At 41.1% G+C, this 15,035-nt stretch overlaps 1 protein-coding gene across 2 annotated transcripts in view; it reads right to left on the bottom strand.

The window, feature by feature from the left end:
- Window positions 1-15,035, bottom strand: part of MOXD1 (monooxygenase DBH like 1) — a 323,635-nt gene that overhangs the window by 30,726 nt on the left and 277,874 nt on the right. For both annotated transcript variants that reach the window (XM_077292824.1, XM_077292823.1), the window contains exons 7-9: window positions 10,028-10,194; window positions 5,115-5,306; window positions 4,507-4,566 (exon numbers count right to left, since the gene is read on the bottom strand). In XM_077292824.1, coding sequence (XP_077148939.1) covers window positions 4,507-4,566; window positions 5,115-5,306; window positions 10,028-10,194 — 419 coding nt within the window. The remainder of the gene's footprint in view (window positions 1-4,506; window positions 4,567-5,114; window positions 5,307-10,027; window positions 10,195-15,035) is intronic.

The raw sequence follows: 15,035 nt of genomic DNA, 5'->3' as shown, positions 1-15,035 counted from the left end.
TTTAAAAAAAAATAAATAGGCTTTCTATGGCCCACTGAATGAGAGGGAGAGAGGTGGCACACCCAGGAGTCAAGACTGGCACACAAGCTGAAAGGGCAATATTACTCTCCCACTGTTTTTTTAGGTATTTTTTTTTTTTCAGGGAGACTTTAGAAACCAAATAATATTAAAAAAAAAAAAAAAAAAAATAGGCTTGCTATAGCCCACTGAATGAGAGATAGCACACACAGCAGTGGCACACAAGCCCTGACTGAGGCCAATATTTTTCTCCCACTGATTGATGTAGTGTTTTTGTGTTGAGGTAGAATTTAGAACACAAATCACGGAAAAAATAAATAGGCTTTCTATGGCCCACTCAGTGAGAGATGGCACACACAGGGATGGCACTGTAGCAGAAATGCCAATCTTAATCTCCCACAAAAAAAACAAAAAAAAAACAGGGACTGTCCTACAATTACTATCTCCCTGCAGTAATGTAAGCCAGGTATGGCAGGCAGCAATAGGAGTGGACTGATGCACAAATTAAATAAAAAGTGTGGACAAACAAAAAAGATAGCTGTGCAGAAAGGAAGGAACAAGAGGATATGTGCTTTGAAAAAAGCAGTTGGTTTCCACAGTGGCGTACACACAGCAATACAGCTATCACGGAGCCTTCTAGGGCAGCCCAATGAGCTACAGCGCTGAGGGGAAAAAAAAAAAAAATAGCTTCCACAGTCCCTGCACACCGAAGGTGGTGTTGGACAGTGGAAATCGCTGCAGCACAAGCGGTTTGGTGGTTAGTGGACCCTGCCAAACGCTCTCCCTGCTTCTGACGAAGCGGCAGCAACCTGTCCCTAAGCTCAGATCAGCAGCAGTAAGATGGCGGTCGGCGGGAACGCCCCTTTATAGCCCCTGTGACGCCGCAGACAGCAAGCCAATCACTGCAATGCCCTTCTCTAAGATGGTGGGGACCAGGATCTATGTCATCACGCTGCCCACACTCTGCGTTCACCTTCATTGGCTGAGAAATGGCGCTTTTCGCGTCATTGAAACGCGACTTTGGCGCGAAAGTCGCGTACCGCATGGCCGACAAGCACAGGGGTCGGATCGGGTTTCATGAGGCGCCGACTTAGCCAAAAGTCGGCGACTTTTGAAAATGATCGACCCGTTTCGCTCAACCCTAGTCACCATTCTAAAATGTTCACTTTTTGCATTTACAGTTCATAGGCGAGAAGACGAGCCACAAGACAGTGGAGGTAAAACATGGTAATGCTTTCCATCTCGATCCAAAACAGCTTGTAAGCATTAGGATACGCTATGCAAGTTTGTGTTATTTTCCTCACCTAGCATCCGTATAATATGAGCATGTAATCCTTAGGCAATGCGTTTTTAACATCAGCTTTTACTTACCGTAATTCACTATCATTTCAATTCAGTGTTCTAACTAATAAAGCAATTTTATATACAGATATAGCTAAATAGATAGATAGGGGACCACATGCTATTTTTTATTTTATTAATTATTTAATCATTTTTTAAATTATTTAATTACTTAATGTATTTATTAACTAAATATATGTACAGTAAGCTACACACACGGCACTATTTATATATCTCACTGACATCTTTCTATCTATGTATATACTTATTTTATCTATTCTATTCTTTATTGTACTTGGTTAGTGAAATATTGGGTTTCCCATTAGATCAGTGTGCCATGCAATTTTTTTTATCGCACCCATTAACTTGCGTTGGTGAGTCTCAGCCATTTTACAAGCCATATGCATAATGCTGCAATTTTTTTCCTCAGCCCAATACCAGTTGAGGAAAAACTCGCATATGAACACTGCCAAATTGAATAACATTGTTGCGAGTGCAATGTGATTTTTTTTTCTCACATTGCATTCACCGATTTTATGGTCAGATGTGAGCAAACCCTAACACTGGGACTAAGTGGGATCGCCGGAATTAGCTCCCAATCCTGGCTACTTTCAAAGTCACAGCGCATGTAATGCTGCAAAGCAAAATCGGAATTATATAACAGTACTGAGAAAGCACAATTTGAGACAGCGGTGTCTTGATACTGTTGGTTCAAACTGACAATTATTCAGGAGCACCCACCCCCAACAATCAGGAAGTCGGGTGGCTGGGGAAAGGTGTGGTCCTAAAATAAGAAGAATCAAAACACTTAAACTCTCGAAGATGCAGCTGTTTTTGTTTTTGGACTCTTGTTAGTTCATCCCTTTCCTCCAAGTTCCATTACTTTGAAAATTTTAACTTTAGATATGTCATCACCCTTTTCTGAGATCCAAAACTTTTACATTTTCCCTTTGAAGGAGCTGTTTAGGGTATGATTTTTATATCAAGTGTGGATGTTATTACTGATACTATTTGGAGTGCTTATGCTTTTATTACATTTTATTACAGTGTTTTGATGTTTCAGGTTTTTTTCTGTACTCTGCTTAGGTTGCTGGTTATTTAATTTGGTATTTTGATAGGTTGGACTTTTAAGAACATTGCAATACTCAATATATTTTCTTTAATATATGAATTTCCAAAAATAAAGAGGAGTGATTTATACTTTTATTTTTTTATACATATATTAAACATTCTAAGCTACTTTTTAAAATTTTTTAACTGACCTAAACTCGTAATTGTTTGATAGCCTGTACTAATGTACTGCAATCCTTTATTATTATAGTATACAGTGGGGCAAAAAAGTATTTAGTCAGTCAGCAATAGTGCAAGTTCCACCACTGAAAAAGATGAGAGGCATCTGTAATTTACATCATAGGTAGACCTCAACTATGGGAGACAAACTGAGAAAAAAAATCCAGAAAATCACATTGTCTGTTTTTTTATCATTTTATTTGCATATTATGGTGGAAAATAAGTATTTGGTCAAAAACAAAATTTCATCTCAATACTTTGTAATATATCCTTTGTTGGCAATGACAGAGGTCAAACGTTTTCTGTAAGTCTTCACAAGGTTGCCACACACTGTTGTTGGTATGTTGGCCCATTCCTCCATGCAGATCTCCTCTAGAGCAGTGATGTTTTTGGCTTTTCGCTTGGCAACACGGACTTTCAACTCCCTCCAAAGGTTTTCTATAGGGTTGAGATCTGGAGACTGGCTAGGCCACTCCAGGACCTTGAAATGCTTCTTACGAAGCCACTCCTTTGTTGCCCTGGTGGTGTGCTTTGGATCATTGTCATGTTAAAAGACCCAGCCACGTTTCATCTTCAATGCCCTTGCTGATGGAAGGAGGTTTGCACTCAAAATCTCACGATACATGGCCCCATTCATTCTTTCATGTACCCGGATTAGTCGTCCTGGCCCCTTGGCAGAGAAACAGCCCCAAAGCATGATGTTTCCACCACCATGCTTTACAGTAGGTATGGTGTTTGATGGATGCAACTCAGTATTCTTTTTCCTCCAAACACGACAAGTTGTGTTTCTACCAAACAGTTCCAGTTTGGTTTCATCAGACCATAGGACATTCTCCCAAAACTCCTCTGGATCATCCAAATGCTCTCTAGAAAACTTCAGACGGGCCCGGACATGTACTGGCTTAAGCAGTGGGACACGTCTGGCACTGCAGGATCTGAGTCCATGGTGGCGTAGTGTGTTACTTATGGTAGGCCTTGTTACATTGGTCCCAGCTCTCTGCAGTTCATTCACTAGGTCCCCCCGCGTGGTTCTGGGATTTTTGCTCACCGTTCTTGTGATCATTCTGACCCCACGGGGTGGGATTTTGCGTGGAGCCCCAGATCGAGGGAGATTATCAGTGGTCTTGAATGTCTTCCATTTTCTAATTATTGCTCCCACTGTTGATTTCTTCACTCCAAGCTGGTTGGCTATTGCAGATTCAGTCTTCCCAGCCTGGTGCAGGGCTACAATTTTGTTTCTGGTGTCCTTTGACAGCTCTTTGGTCTTCACCATAGTGGAGTTTGGAGTCAGACTGTTTGAGGGTGTGCACAGGTGTCTTTTTATACTGATAACAAGTTTAAACAGATGCCATTACTACAGGTAATGAGTGGAGGAAAGAGGAGACTCTTAAAGAAGAAGTTACAGGTCTGTGAGAGCCAGAAATCTTGATTGTTTGTTTCTGACCAAATACTTATTTTCCACCATAATATGCAAATAAAATGATAAAAAAACAGACAATGTGATTTTCTGGATTTTTTTTTCTCAGTTTGTCTCCCATAGTTGAGGTCTACCTATGATGTAAATTACAGACGCCTCTCATCTTTTTAAGTGGTGGAACTTGCACTATTGATGACTGACTAAATACTTTTTTGCCCCAGTGTATAATAAAAAAATAAATGGCAGTGTTATGCTTCATAGGAACAACAAGATGGAGGACGATGAGCAGGCTAGATCATCGCTTCATCCTCAGCTTGTTTTCTGCTGTTAAGTTTGATTCAAGCCTTTCGAGGTGGCTATTTCTCAATATATGGAATCTAGGATAAATATGAGGTGAAAACCAAAAGAGATAGAGAATGAAGTATACCATATTTTCTTACCCATGTCATAGTGGATCTGCCTTTTGTGTTGTACTGACACTCAGTAATTAAATGATCACCCTGTAAAAACATAAGAAAAATTGTTGGGGTTAAGTCATAATGGGTTGTCCAAAGAGACAGTTCTGTAAAGTGGCTAGAATGGTTTCATTTAAATAAATATCAATCACAGTCCCCAGTGGTCTTTACTTCCTGTTATCCCAAAACAGTTGAAATACCCTGAAATGCCCTCTCAACCTATCATGGACTATGGCAGTTCACCTGCTATTTCTCGTTACCAATATCTTTTTGCTGGCACTGTACACAGACTTTAAAAAAATTCTAACAAACATGTCAGGATATAATAATTACAGATAAATAAGAATTGAAAGTCACAGAGAATAGTGCCCGAGTGGATAGTGTTATTTGAAGCAACACGTTACATCTAAATACAAAACATCTGAACCAAACTCAAATAACCATAGAATCTTGATTTATTCTGGATTTTCAGAACCAAAGAAGCCTAATGCGATCTGGTAATAATACAGATAGAAGAATGTGCCAGTGACGTAGCAGTTTGAATCTTGCCAAATGCCCACAGCAGGTGCAGGCTAGGAGACAAGAAAACTTACAGGTAGAATGATTCGCTCTTCTTCTAAATACTGGAACTCTTGGAAATTGAAGTCAAACTCATTGTCATAGGCAAGTAATTTTTGCTCTTCTCCTTTCCTGAAATGTCGTGCACGTAGAACTTGGCCAGCTTGATGAGCATGAAGAAGAACAGCAAATACATGGATTCCATCTGGTTGTTCATGATTAAGAGCCTGCAAACAATTAAAGATGTGTTATATCATTTGTATTATTATATCATATCGTGTGTGACAGATACATTTATTCAATTTCTTCAACAAAGAGCTCACTTAGATGCCGTCAACGCAAAGATTGGACAAGACACAATTGTTTAAAGTCTTATGATGATAGACTCTCCAAACATTTGAGTGACATTTCTCATTGAAAGAACACATCCCTTATTGTTAGGGAAAGACTTAATTTCAACTCATTGATCTCACATCTGGTTTACTTCGGGAAGACTTCCTTGCTAGCCCACAAAAAATGCTTTTCAGTCAGTGTTTAAAACATCCTGTGATAAATAAACTGAGGATGTTGCAGTGAGGGAAATTATACACAACGCTTTACAATGCTTCCTTGTACTGTAGATTTCCTTGATAGCCTTGTTTGCTATTTGATTTGTAATTTAAAAGTGGTCAGGCCTCAGTACTTTTCAGGTACAGGATACCATGAGATGGCTTAAAGGGAAACAGTCAACTCCTGGATGATTTTGATCTCTTAGTATGGGCATACAGGTAATAGAATGGTAAAATCCAGTCTTACCTGTATGGTCACTGACTGAAATACTGAAATACTGAAATACTCTGGTATCTGAGTATATAGTGTAATCAATTGAAATGTTGTGCTTTCAAGTCCCATAAGTGGATTAAAAAATAAAGTAAAAAAAAATTAAAAACAAATTAATAAAAATAAAGTGTATGTAATATTTTGATCCATTAATGTATACAATTATTTTAGAATTATGTTGCAAAGAGGAAAAAAAATTAAAATGGCAAAAGCCCAAAAAGAGTTACATTTATTTATTTTTTTTCGCAATTTCACCACACATTTTTTTCCTCTTCTTCAGTACATTGTATGATCAAATTAATCATATAATTCAAAGCTACAACTCATCTTACATAAAAAAGCTTTCATTTGCCTATGTTAATGGAAAAATAAAAAAGTTATGGCTCTTGGAAGAAGGCCAGAGAAAAATGTAAGTGCAAAAATGAAAAATCACCAGATCCTTAAAAGGTAAAAAAATTAAAAACCGTTATACTTAAACATTTTATATTTTATATTTGTCTTGATTACTATTTAAGTTGTGGATCCCTTTGGATAAACTAAAAATGTCACAAGTGGGAATAATTCTTTAAGAATTTTTTAATTATTTTTATTTTATTGTTGTATTCATACTGGTTTTGGAAGCAGTAAATTTTTACTTAGCTTATTTCTTCACATTTTTAAAATGTATATAAAAGCTTTCACACATACATTTGAATCAGATGAGAAGAATATATTTTCAAAATATTGCATAATAATATTATATGTATGTCACAACTACATTTTGGATGCAAAATCCAAAGAATATGGGCTTTTTGTTGACCATTTCACAGCACTTGGCTTTTACATTCCATTTATGTAGTACATTATACGGTAAAATGAAAAACTACAACTTGCAAAAATAAGCACTCATACAGCTATGTCAATGGGAAAGTGTAAAAGTTATAGCTCTTGGAAAAAAAGGGAGGAAAGAACAAGTGCAACCCCCCCCCAAAAAAAAGAAAACAGTTCTGAAAAAGCTTGAAGTTGTGGTTCGAAAACAAAGGTGAATTTCATACTAAACATCTGTCTGTTGAATATGAAAGGGTTGTTAAGGCTTGGGGCTCAAGTCTGCAGTCACTATATGTGACTTCAGACCTGTGAATCCTCAGTGCGTGCATTGTGCACGCTGCAGGTTTTTCCGGTACCTGAGCCAGGAGTGTACGGACGCATGACTGCAAGAATGCAATTTGCATATATTTAGTCACGTGCTGACTAGATGTGTGCAACCTTACTCAATACAAGTGAACTGAGCAAAGTAAGACAGCTCTAGTCAGAATGTGGCCAGATGTATGTAAATTACATACTTGAAGACACATGACTTCCCACTCCCAGGTACAGACTAATTCTGACAGCGTGCACTGTGAACACTGTGAGAACTCCTCAGTCTGCAGTCACATACAACCCCAAGCATGAACAACCACTTTATTAAAGGGAACCTGTCACCCCGTTTTTTCAGTATGAGCTAAAAATACCGTTAAATAGGGCCTGAGCTGTGTGTTACAATAGTGTATTTTGTGTACCCTGATAACCCACCTATGCTGCCGAAATACGTTACCAAAGTCACCGTTTTCACCTGTCAATCCAGGTGGTCTGGTCAAAGGGGCGTGGTGACATCGCTGTTTCTTCCCCCAGATCTTGCTTATTTTTCCGTTGGTGGCGTAGTGGTTTGCGCATGCCCAACTGGCGAATCCACATGCGAACTCGGCTTCAGAAAAATGGCCGCCGTGATCTCCATCTGCACACGCGCGGCATCCCGCCGCCATTTTCCTGAAGCCCCGGGCAGTAGAGCGCTCCATCTGCGCACGCGCGGCCTCAGGAAGATGGCCGCCCCCACCGATCACCAGAGAAATAACGCAGATCGCGCTCTTTATCTTCACCTGTGATGTGGATTTGCCAGTTGGGCATGCGCAAACCACTACGCCACCAACGGAAAAATAAGCAAGATCTGGGGGAAGAAACAGAGAAGTCACCACGCCCCTTTGACCAGACCACCTGGATTGACAGGCGAAAACTGCGACTTTGGTAACGTATTTCGGCAGCATAGGTGGGTTATCAGGGTACACAAAATACACTATTGTAACACACAGCTCAGGCCCTATTTAATGGTATTTTTAGCTCATACTGAAAAAACGGGGTGACAGGTTCCCTTTAACACAGAATATGCAAACTTTGGGTTTCTGGATATTTTTTCAAATCCATTGACTGATTCTTATGTTTTCTTATGCCCTGATTTTAAAAAACACTTTTATTTTTAACCATATAGATTTTGGACAAAACAAAGGTAAAATTACGACTAAGGGAGATGAACAATTAAAGCCTTTATTGTAGTCAAAATTGTACTCAATATTATATATAAAATTGTATTGAACATTCATTCTGCAACTTTGTTGGAAATTAATTCTTGAGCCTTTTCCTTTTCTCTTCAAAGCTTCTCTTGATACCTTTCCTTTATAGAAGGCCTGCAGATCTTCTCTGTGAAGCATCCAGCAGTAGTTCCCCATCATGTTCACGTTTCTTCCACCTTGGTATCATTGTTCCATCTCCTTGACAGTCTGATGAAATCTTTCTTCTTGCTCTTTGCTAACAGCAACAAGGTTTTCAGGAAAGTAGTCCAAATGGGAATGTAAAAAATGTAACTTCAAATTCATCAGACAACCCAAAGCTTTGAAACGTTTCAGCATGTTCTCCATGATGGACTTTGAATTTTTATTGTTATCTTGAAATTTCTTAATTACTTCTTTAAAAGAAGCTCAAGCCCTTTTCTCAACAGCTTTCATTTTTGTTTTGAATGCATCATCTTTCATAAGTTTCCCGATATCCAGACCCACAAAAATGCCTTCTTTCAGTTTTACTTCAAACAGTCCCTGAAACTTGGTACGCAGGTACTTAAAAGTCTCTCCTCCTTTCGGTAGAGCTTTCACCAACTGCTTCATCATTTCAAGCTGAATGTGGAGTGGTGGCAGGAGAACTTTAGTGGGATCAACTAAACGTTACACAAATGTGTTCCTGAGTCCAGGTCGCAAAGATATTCACGTTGACCAAGTTTTTTGGCTCTAGTGATCACTGATGAGTCCAATCCCGGCTATCTCATTCATTCAAAAAGGAGCAAAGAGAGAACTTTCAGATCACCATATGGACCACCCTTGATCTTAGTAGTTAAAGGGAACCTGTCACCCCAAAAATCAAAGTTGAGCTGCGGCCCCCAGCATCAGGGGCTTAATGCTGTAGCTAAGCCCCCAATGTATCCTGAAAGATGAGAAAAAGAGGTTATATTGCACTCACCTATGGGCGGTCCCGCTGCGGTCCGGGTCCGATGGGCGTCGCGGTCCGGTCTGGGGCCTCCTATCTTCTTACGATGATGTCCTCTTCTTATCTTCACGCCGCAGCTCCGGCACAGGTGTACTTTGTCTGCCTTATTGAGGGCAGAGCAAAGTACTGCAGTGTGAAGGCGCCAGGAAAGGTCAGAGAGGCCCAGCGCCTGCGCACTGCAGTACTTTGCATATCTGCACCAAAATAGTATCATTAAAAACGTCAGCTCAGCACGCAAAAAATAAGCCCTCACGCAAGATCACGAAAAATGGAGACGCTACGGGTATCGGAAACTGGCACAATTTTTTTTTTTTAGCAAAGTTTGGAATTTTTTTTCACCACTTAGATTAAAAAGAACCTATACATGGTTTGTGTCTATCAACTCGTAATTACCTGTAGAATCATAATGGCAGGTCAATTTTAGCATTTAGTGAACCTAGCAAAAAAGTCAAACAAAAAACAAGTGTGAGATTGCACATTTTTTGCAATTTCACCGCACTTGCAATATTTTTCCCGTACATGACATGGTAAAAGCAATGGTGTTATTCAAAAGTACAACTCGTCCCACAAAAAACAAGCCTTCACATGGCCATATTGATGGAAAAATTAAAACGTTATAACTCTGGGAAGAAGGGGAGCGAAAAAAGAAAACGCAAAACCGAAAAAAACTCCGGGGGTTAAGGGGTTAAATAAACTGGACTGAACCAGGTATTATTTACTTGTAGAACACATACAGTACATCAGAATTTGCAGACTTTCTGCCATGCTCTTTGAGGAATGAAATAAAAGTGACTACACACACCTCTTCCAAACATTCCATAGTGCAGTGTCCTTCGGAGCTGAATGCAGGCATACCTGGTGGAATCATGTGATATAGGCTGACCCAAATGCCTGCTTCTAAAACACCAGCATCATATTTTCGTGTATGGGGTGTGTAGTGCAGCTTAATTCCCGAACTGTCTATAAACCCTAAAATGAACAGAAAGACAAGTTTTAGCCTTGCAAATCCACTAATATCACACTGAATATACGACTAAAGAAATGAAACTTCTAAAATTTCTACAACTTTCTAAACAGATAAAAATGAAACATTGACAAAATGTTAAATAGTAGAAATTTTGATTATACAGAGAAGACTTTTAGCAATGTTGGTATGGTACTTTACTTATAGAATTCATAGATTACTACATGGAACATGGATTATACATGTTTTACAGCGGGTAAAATGTATTGAACAAGTCACCAATTTTCTAAGTATATCTCTAAGGGTGCTATTTACAAGAAATTCTCACCAGAGAGGCCATCCAATCCACACAGGCAAAAAATCAATCCATATATGTCCATTAATTAAGTTATATGTAACAATGAGAAATGACACAGAAAATAAGTATTAAACATGCCAGATGAAGTTTACTTAATACTTCGTACAAAAGCCTTTGTTGGTGATGACAGCTTCAAGACGCCTCATGCATGGAGCAACTAGTCGCATGTATTGCTCAGGTGTGATTTCAGCCCATTCTTTCACACATACACTCTTCAAATCCTTAAGGTTCCATGGACTCCTTCTATGAACTCTGAGCTTTAGCTCCCTCCAGAAATGTTCTACTTGATTTAGGTAAGGTGATTGGCTGGGTCATTCTAGCAGCTTTATTTTCTTTCTCTGAAGTAAATTGAGAGTTTCATTGGCTGTGTGTTCGGGATCATTGTCTTGTTGAAATGTCCGTCCTTTTTGAGTCTTCATCATCCTGGTAGGTGGCAGCAGATATTTATGAAGAATGTCTTGGTACATTTGTCCAATCATCCTTACTTCAATTACATGAAGTTTGCCAGTGCCATATGCTGGAAATCAGCTATACACCATAATGTTCCCACCTGCAAACTTTACTGTTTGTAAAGGTGCTTTTGGGGTGATATACATTGTCTTTTGGCCTCCAAACATGGTGTGTATTATGGCATCCAAAGAGCCAAATTTTGGTTTCATCTGGCCATACTATATTCTCCCACTCTTTCACTGGTTTGTTAACCCCTTCCCGACTTTTGACGCATACGCTGCGTCATGAAAGTCGGTGCCAATCCGACCTGTGACGCAGCGTATGCGTCATGGAATGATCGCGTCCCTGCAGATCGGGTGAAAGGGTTAACTCCAATTTCACCCGATCTGCAGGGACAGGGGGAGTGGTACTTCAGCCCAGGGGGGGTGGCTTTACCCCCTCGTGGCTACGATTGCTCTGATTTTCTGTTGAAAGTGAAACTGCCAATCAGAGCGATTTGTAATATTTCACCCAAAAAAACGGTGAAATATTACAATCCAGCCATGGCCAATGCTGCAATATCATCGGCCATGGCTGGAAAACCTGATCTGCCCCCCCCCCCCCACTGCCACCGATCGCCCCCCCAGTCCTCCGTTATGTGGTCCGGTCCCCTCCGTCCGCCTGCCCGCTCCCCCGTCCTCCTGTCCGCTCCCTCCTTGCTCGGATCCACCGCCCCTGTGCTCCGATCACCCCCCCTGTGCTCCGATCCACCCCCCCACCACCCCTTCATACTTACCGATCCTCCCGATGTCCGTACGTCTCCTCGCTGGGCGCCGCCATCTTCCAAGATGGCGGGCGCATGCGCAGTGCGCCCGCCGAATCTGCCAGCCGGCAGATTCGTTCCATGTACATTTCGATCACTGTGATAAAACCTCACAGTGATCAAAATAAAAAAAATAGTAAATGACCCCCCCCTTTATCACCCCCAAAGGTAGGGACAATAATAAAAAAAGAAAATATTTTTTTTTTCTTTTTCCACTAGGGTTAGGGTTAGAACTTAGGGGTAGGGTTAGGGTTAGGGTTAGGGTTAGGGGTAGGGTTAGGGCATGTGCACACAGTGCGGATTTGGCTGCGGATCCGCAGCGGATTGGCCGCGGATCCGCAGCGGATTGGCCGCGGATCCGCAGCGGATTGGCTGCTGCGAATTCGTAGCAGTTTTCCATCAGGTTTACAGTACCATGTACACCTATGGAAAACCAAATCCGCTGTGCCCATGGTGAGGAAAATTCCATGTGGAAACGCTGCGTTGTATTTTCCGCAGCATGTCAATTCTTTGTGCGGTTTCCGCAGCGTTTTACAACGGTTCCTCAATAGGAATCCGCAGGTGAAATTCGCACAAAAAAACACTGGAAATCCGCTGTAAATCTGCAGGTAAAACGCAGTGCCTTTTACCTGCAGATTTTTCAAAAATCGTGCGGAAAAATCTCACACAAATCCGCAACGTGGGCACATAGCCTTAGGGTTAGGGTTGGAATTAGAGTTAGGGTTGGAATTAGGGCTAGGTTTGGAAATAGGGTTAAGATTAGGCTTGTGGTTAGGGTTACGGATAGGGTTACGGGTGTGTTGGGGTTAGGGTTGTGATTAGGGTTAGGGCTACAGTTGGGATTAGGGTTAGGGGTGTGTTGGGGTTAGTGTTGAAGTTAGAATTGAGGGGTTTCCACTGTTTGGGCACATCAGGGGTCTCCAAACGCAACATGGCACCACCATTGATTCCAGCCAATCTTGCTTTCAAAAAGTCAAATGGTGCTCCCTCCCTTCCAAGCCCCGACGTGCGCCCAAACAGTGGTTTACCCCCACATATGGGGTACCAGCGTACTCAGGACAAACTGGGGAATAACTGTTGCGGTCCAATTTCTCCTATTACCCTTGCAAAAATAAAAAATTACTTGCTAAAACATAATTTTTGAGGAAAGAACAATTATTTTTTATTTTCACGGCTCTGCGTAGTAAACTTCTGTGAAGCACTCGGGGGTTGAATGTGCTCACCACACATCTAGATAAGTTCTTTGGGGGGTCTAGTTTCCAAAATGGGGTCACTTATGGGGTGTTTCTACTGTTTAGGCACATCAGGGGCTCTGCAAATGCAACCTGACGCCCACAGACCATTCCGTCAAAGTCTGCATTTCAAATGTCACTGCTTCCCTTCCGAGCCCTGACGTGCGCCCAAACAGTGGTTTACCCCCACATATGGGGTACCAGCATACTCACAACAAACTGGGCAACAAATATTGGGGTCCAATTTCTCCTGCTACTCTTGTGAAAATAAAAAATTGCTTGCTAAAACATCTTTTTTGAGGACAGAAAAATTATTTTTTATTTTCACAGCTCTGCGTTGTAAACTTCTGTGAAGAACTTGGGGGTTGAACGTGCTCACCACACATCTAGATAAGTTCCTTGGGGGGTCTAGTTTCCAAAATGGGGTCACTTGTGGGGGTTTCTACTGTTTAGGCACATCAGGGGCTCTGCAAACCTAACATGATGCCCGCAGACCATTCCATCAAAGTCTGCATTCCAAATCGTCACTACTTCCCTTCCGAGCCCCGGCATGTGCCCAAACAGTGGTTTACCCCCACATATGGGGTATCAGCGTACTCAGGAGAAACTGGACAACAAATTTTGTGGTCAAATTTCTCCTGTTACCCTTGGGAAAATTAAAAAATTCTGGGCGAAAAAAATATTTTTGAGGAAAGAAAACACATTTATTATTTTCACGGCTCTGCATTATAAACTTTTGTGAAGCACTTGGGGGTTCAAAGTGCTCACCACACATCTAGATAAGTTCCCTTGGGGGTCTAGTTTCCAAAGTGGGGTCACTTGTGGGGAGTTCCTACTGTTTAGGCACATCAGGGGCTCTGCAAATGCAACGTGACGCCCGCAGAGCATTCCATCAAAGTCTGCATTTCAAAACGTCACTACTTCCCTTCCAAACCCCGACGTGTGCCAAAACAGTGGTTTACCCCCACATATGGGGTATCAGCTTACTCAGGAGAAACTGGGCAACAATTTTTGGGGTCCAATTTCTCCTGTTACTCTTGGGAAAATAAAAAATTGTGGGCTAAAAAATCATTTTTGAGAAAAAAAAATTATTTTTTATTTTCATGGCTCGGCGTTATAAACTTCTGTGAAGCACTTGGGGGTTCAAAGTGCTCACTATGAATCTAGGTTAGTTCCTTGGGAGGTCTAGTTTCCAAAATGGGGTCACTTGTGCGGGAGGTCCAATGTTTAGGCACACAGGGGCTCTCCAAACGCGACATGGTGTCCGCTAATGATTGAAGCTAATTTTCCATTCAAAAAGCCAAATGGCGTGCCTTCCCTTCCGAGCCCTGCCGTGCGCCCAAACAGTGGTTTACCCCCACATATGGGGTATCATCGTACTCAGGACAAACTGGACAACAACATTTGGGGTCCAATTTCTCCTATTACCCTTGGGAAAATAAAAAAAATTGTTGCGAAAAATCATTTTTGAGGAAAGAAAAATAATTTTTTATTTTCATGGCTCTGCGTTATAAACTTCTGTGAAGCACCTGGGGGTTTTAAGTGCTCACTATGCATCTAGATAAGTTCCTTGGGGGGTCTAGTTTCCAAAATGGCGTCAATTGTAGGGGAGCTCCAATGTTTAGGCACACAGGGGCTCTCCAAACGCGACATGGTGTCCGCTAACGATTGGAGCTAATTTACCATTCAAAAAGTCAAATGGCGCGCCTTCCCTTCCGAGCCTTGCCGTGCACCCAAACAGTGGTTTACCCCCACATATGAGGTATCGGCGTACTCAGGAGAAATTGCCCAACAAATTTTAGGATCCATTTTATCCTGTTGCCCATGTGAAAATGAAAAAATTGAGGCTAAAATAAATTTTGTGTGAAAAAAAAGTACTTTTTCATTTTTACGGATCAATTTGTGAAGCACCTGAGGGTTTAAAGTGCTCACTATGCTTCTAGATAAGTTCCTTGGGGGGTCTAGTTTCCAAAATGGGGTTACTTGTGGGGGAGCTACAATGTT

Source organism: Ranitomeya variabilis, chromosome 2 (assembly GCF_051348905.1).
Source record: "Ranitomeya variabilis isolate aRanVar5 chromosome 2, aRanVar5.hap1, whole genome shotgun sequence".
Classification (NCBI taxonomy): Eukaryota; Metazoa; Chordata; class Amphibia; order Anura; family Dendrobatidae; genus Ranitomeya; species Ranitomeya variabilis.
Note: the sequence above shows the minus strand (reverse complement) of the source record. Positions and strands in the feature narration are given on the sequence as shown.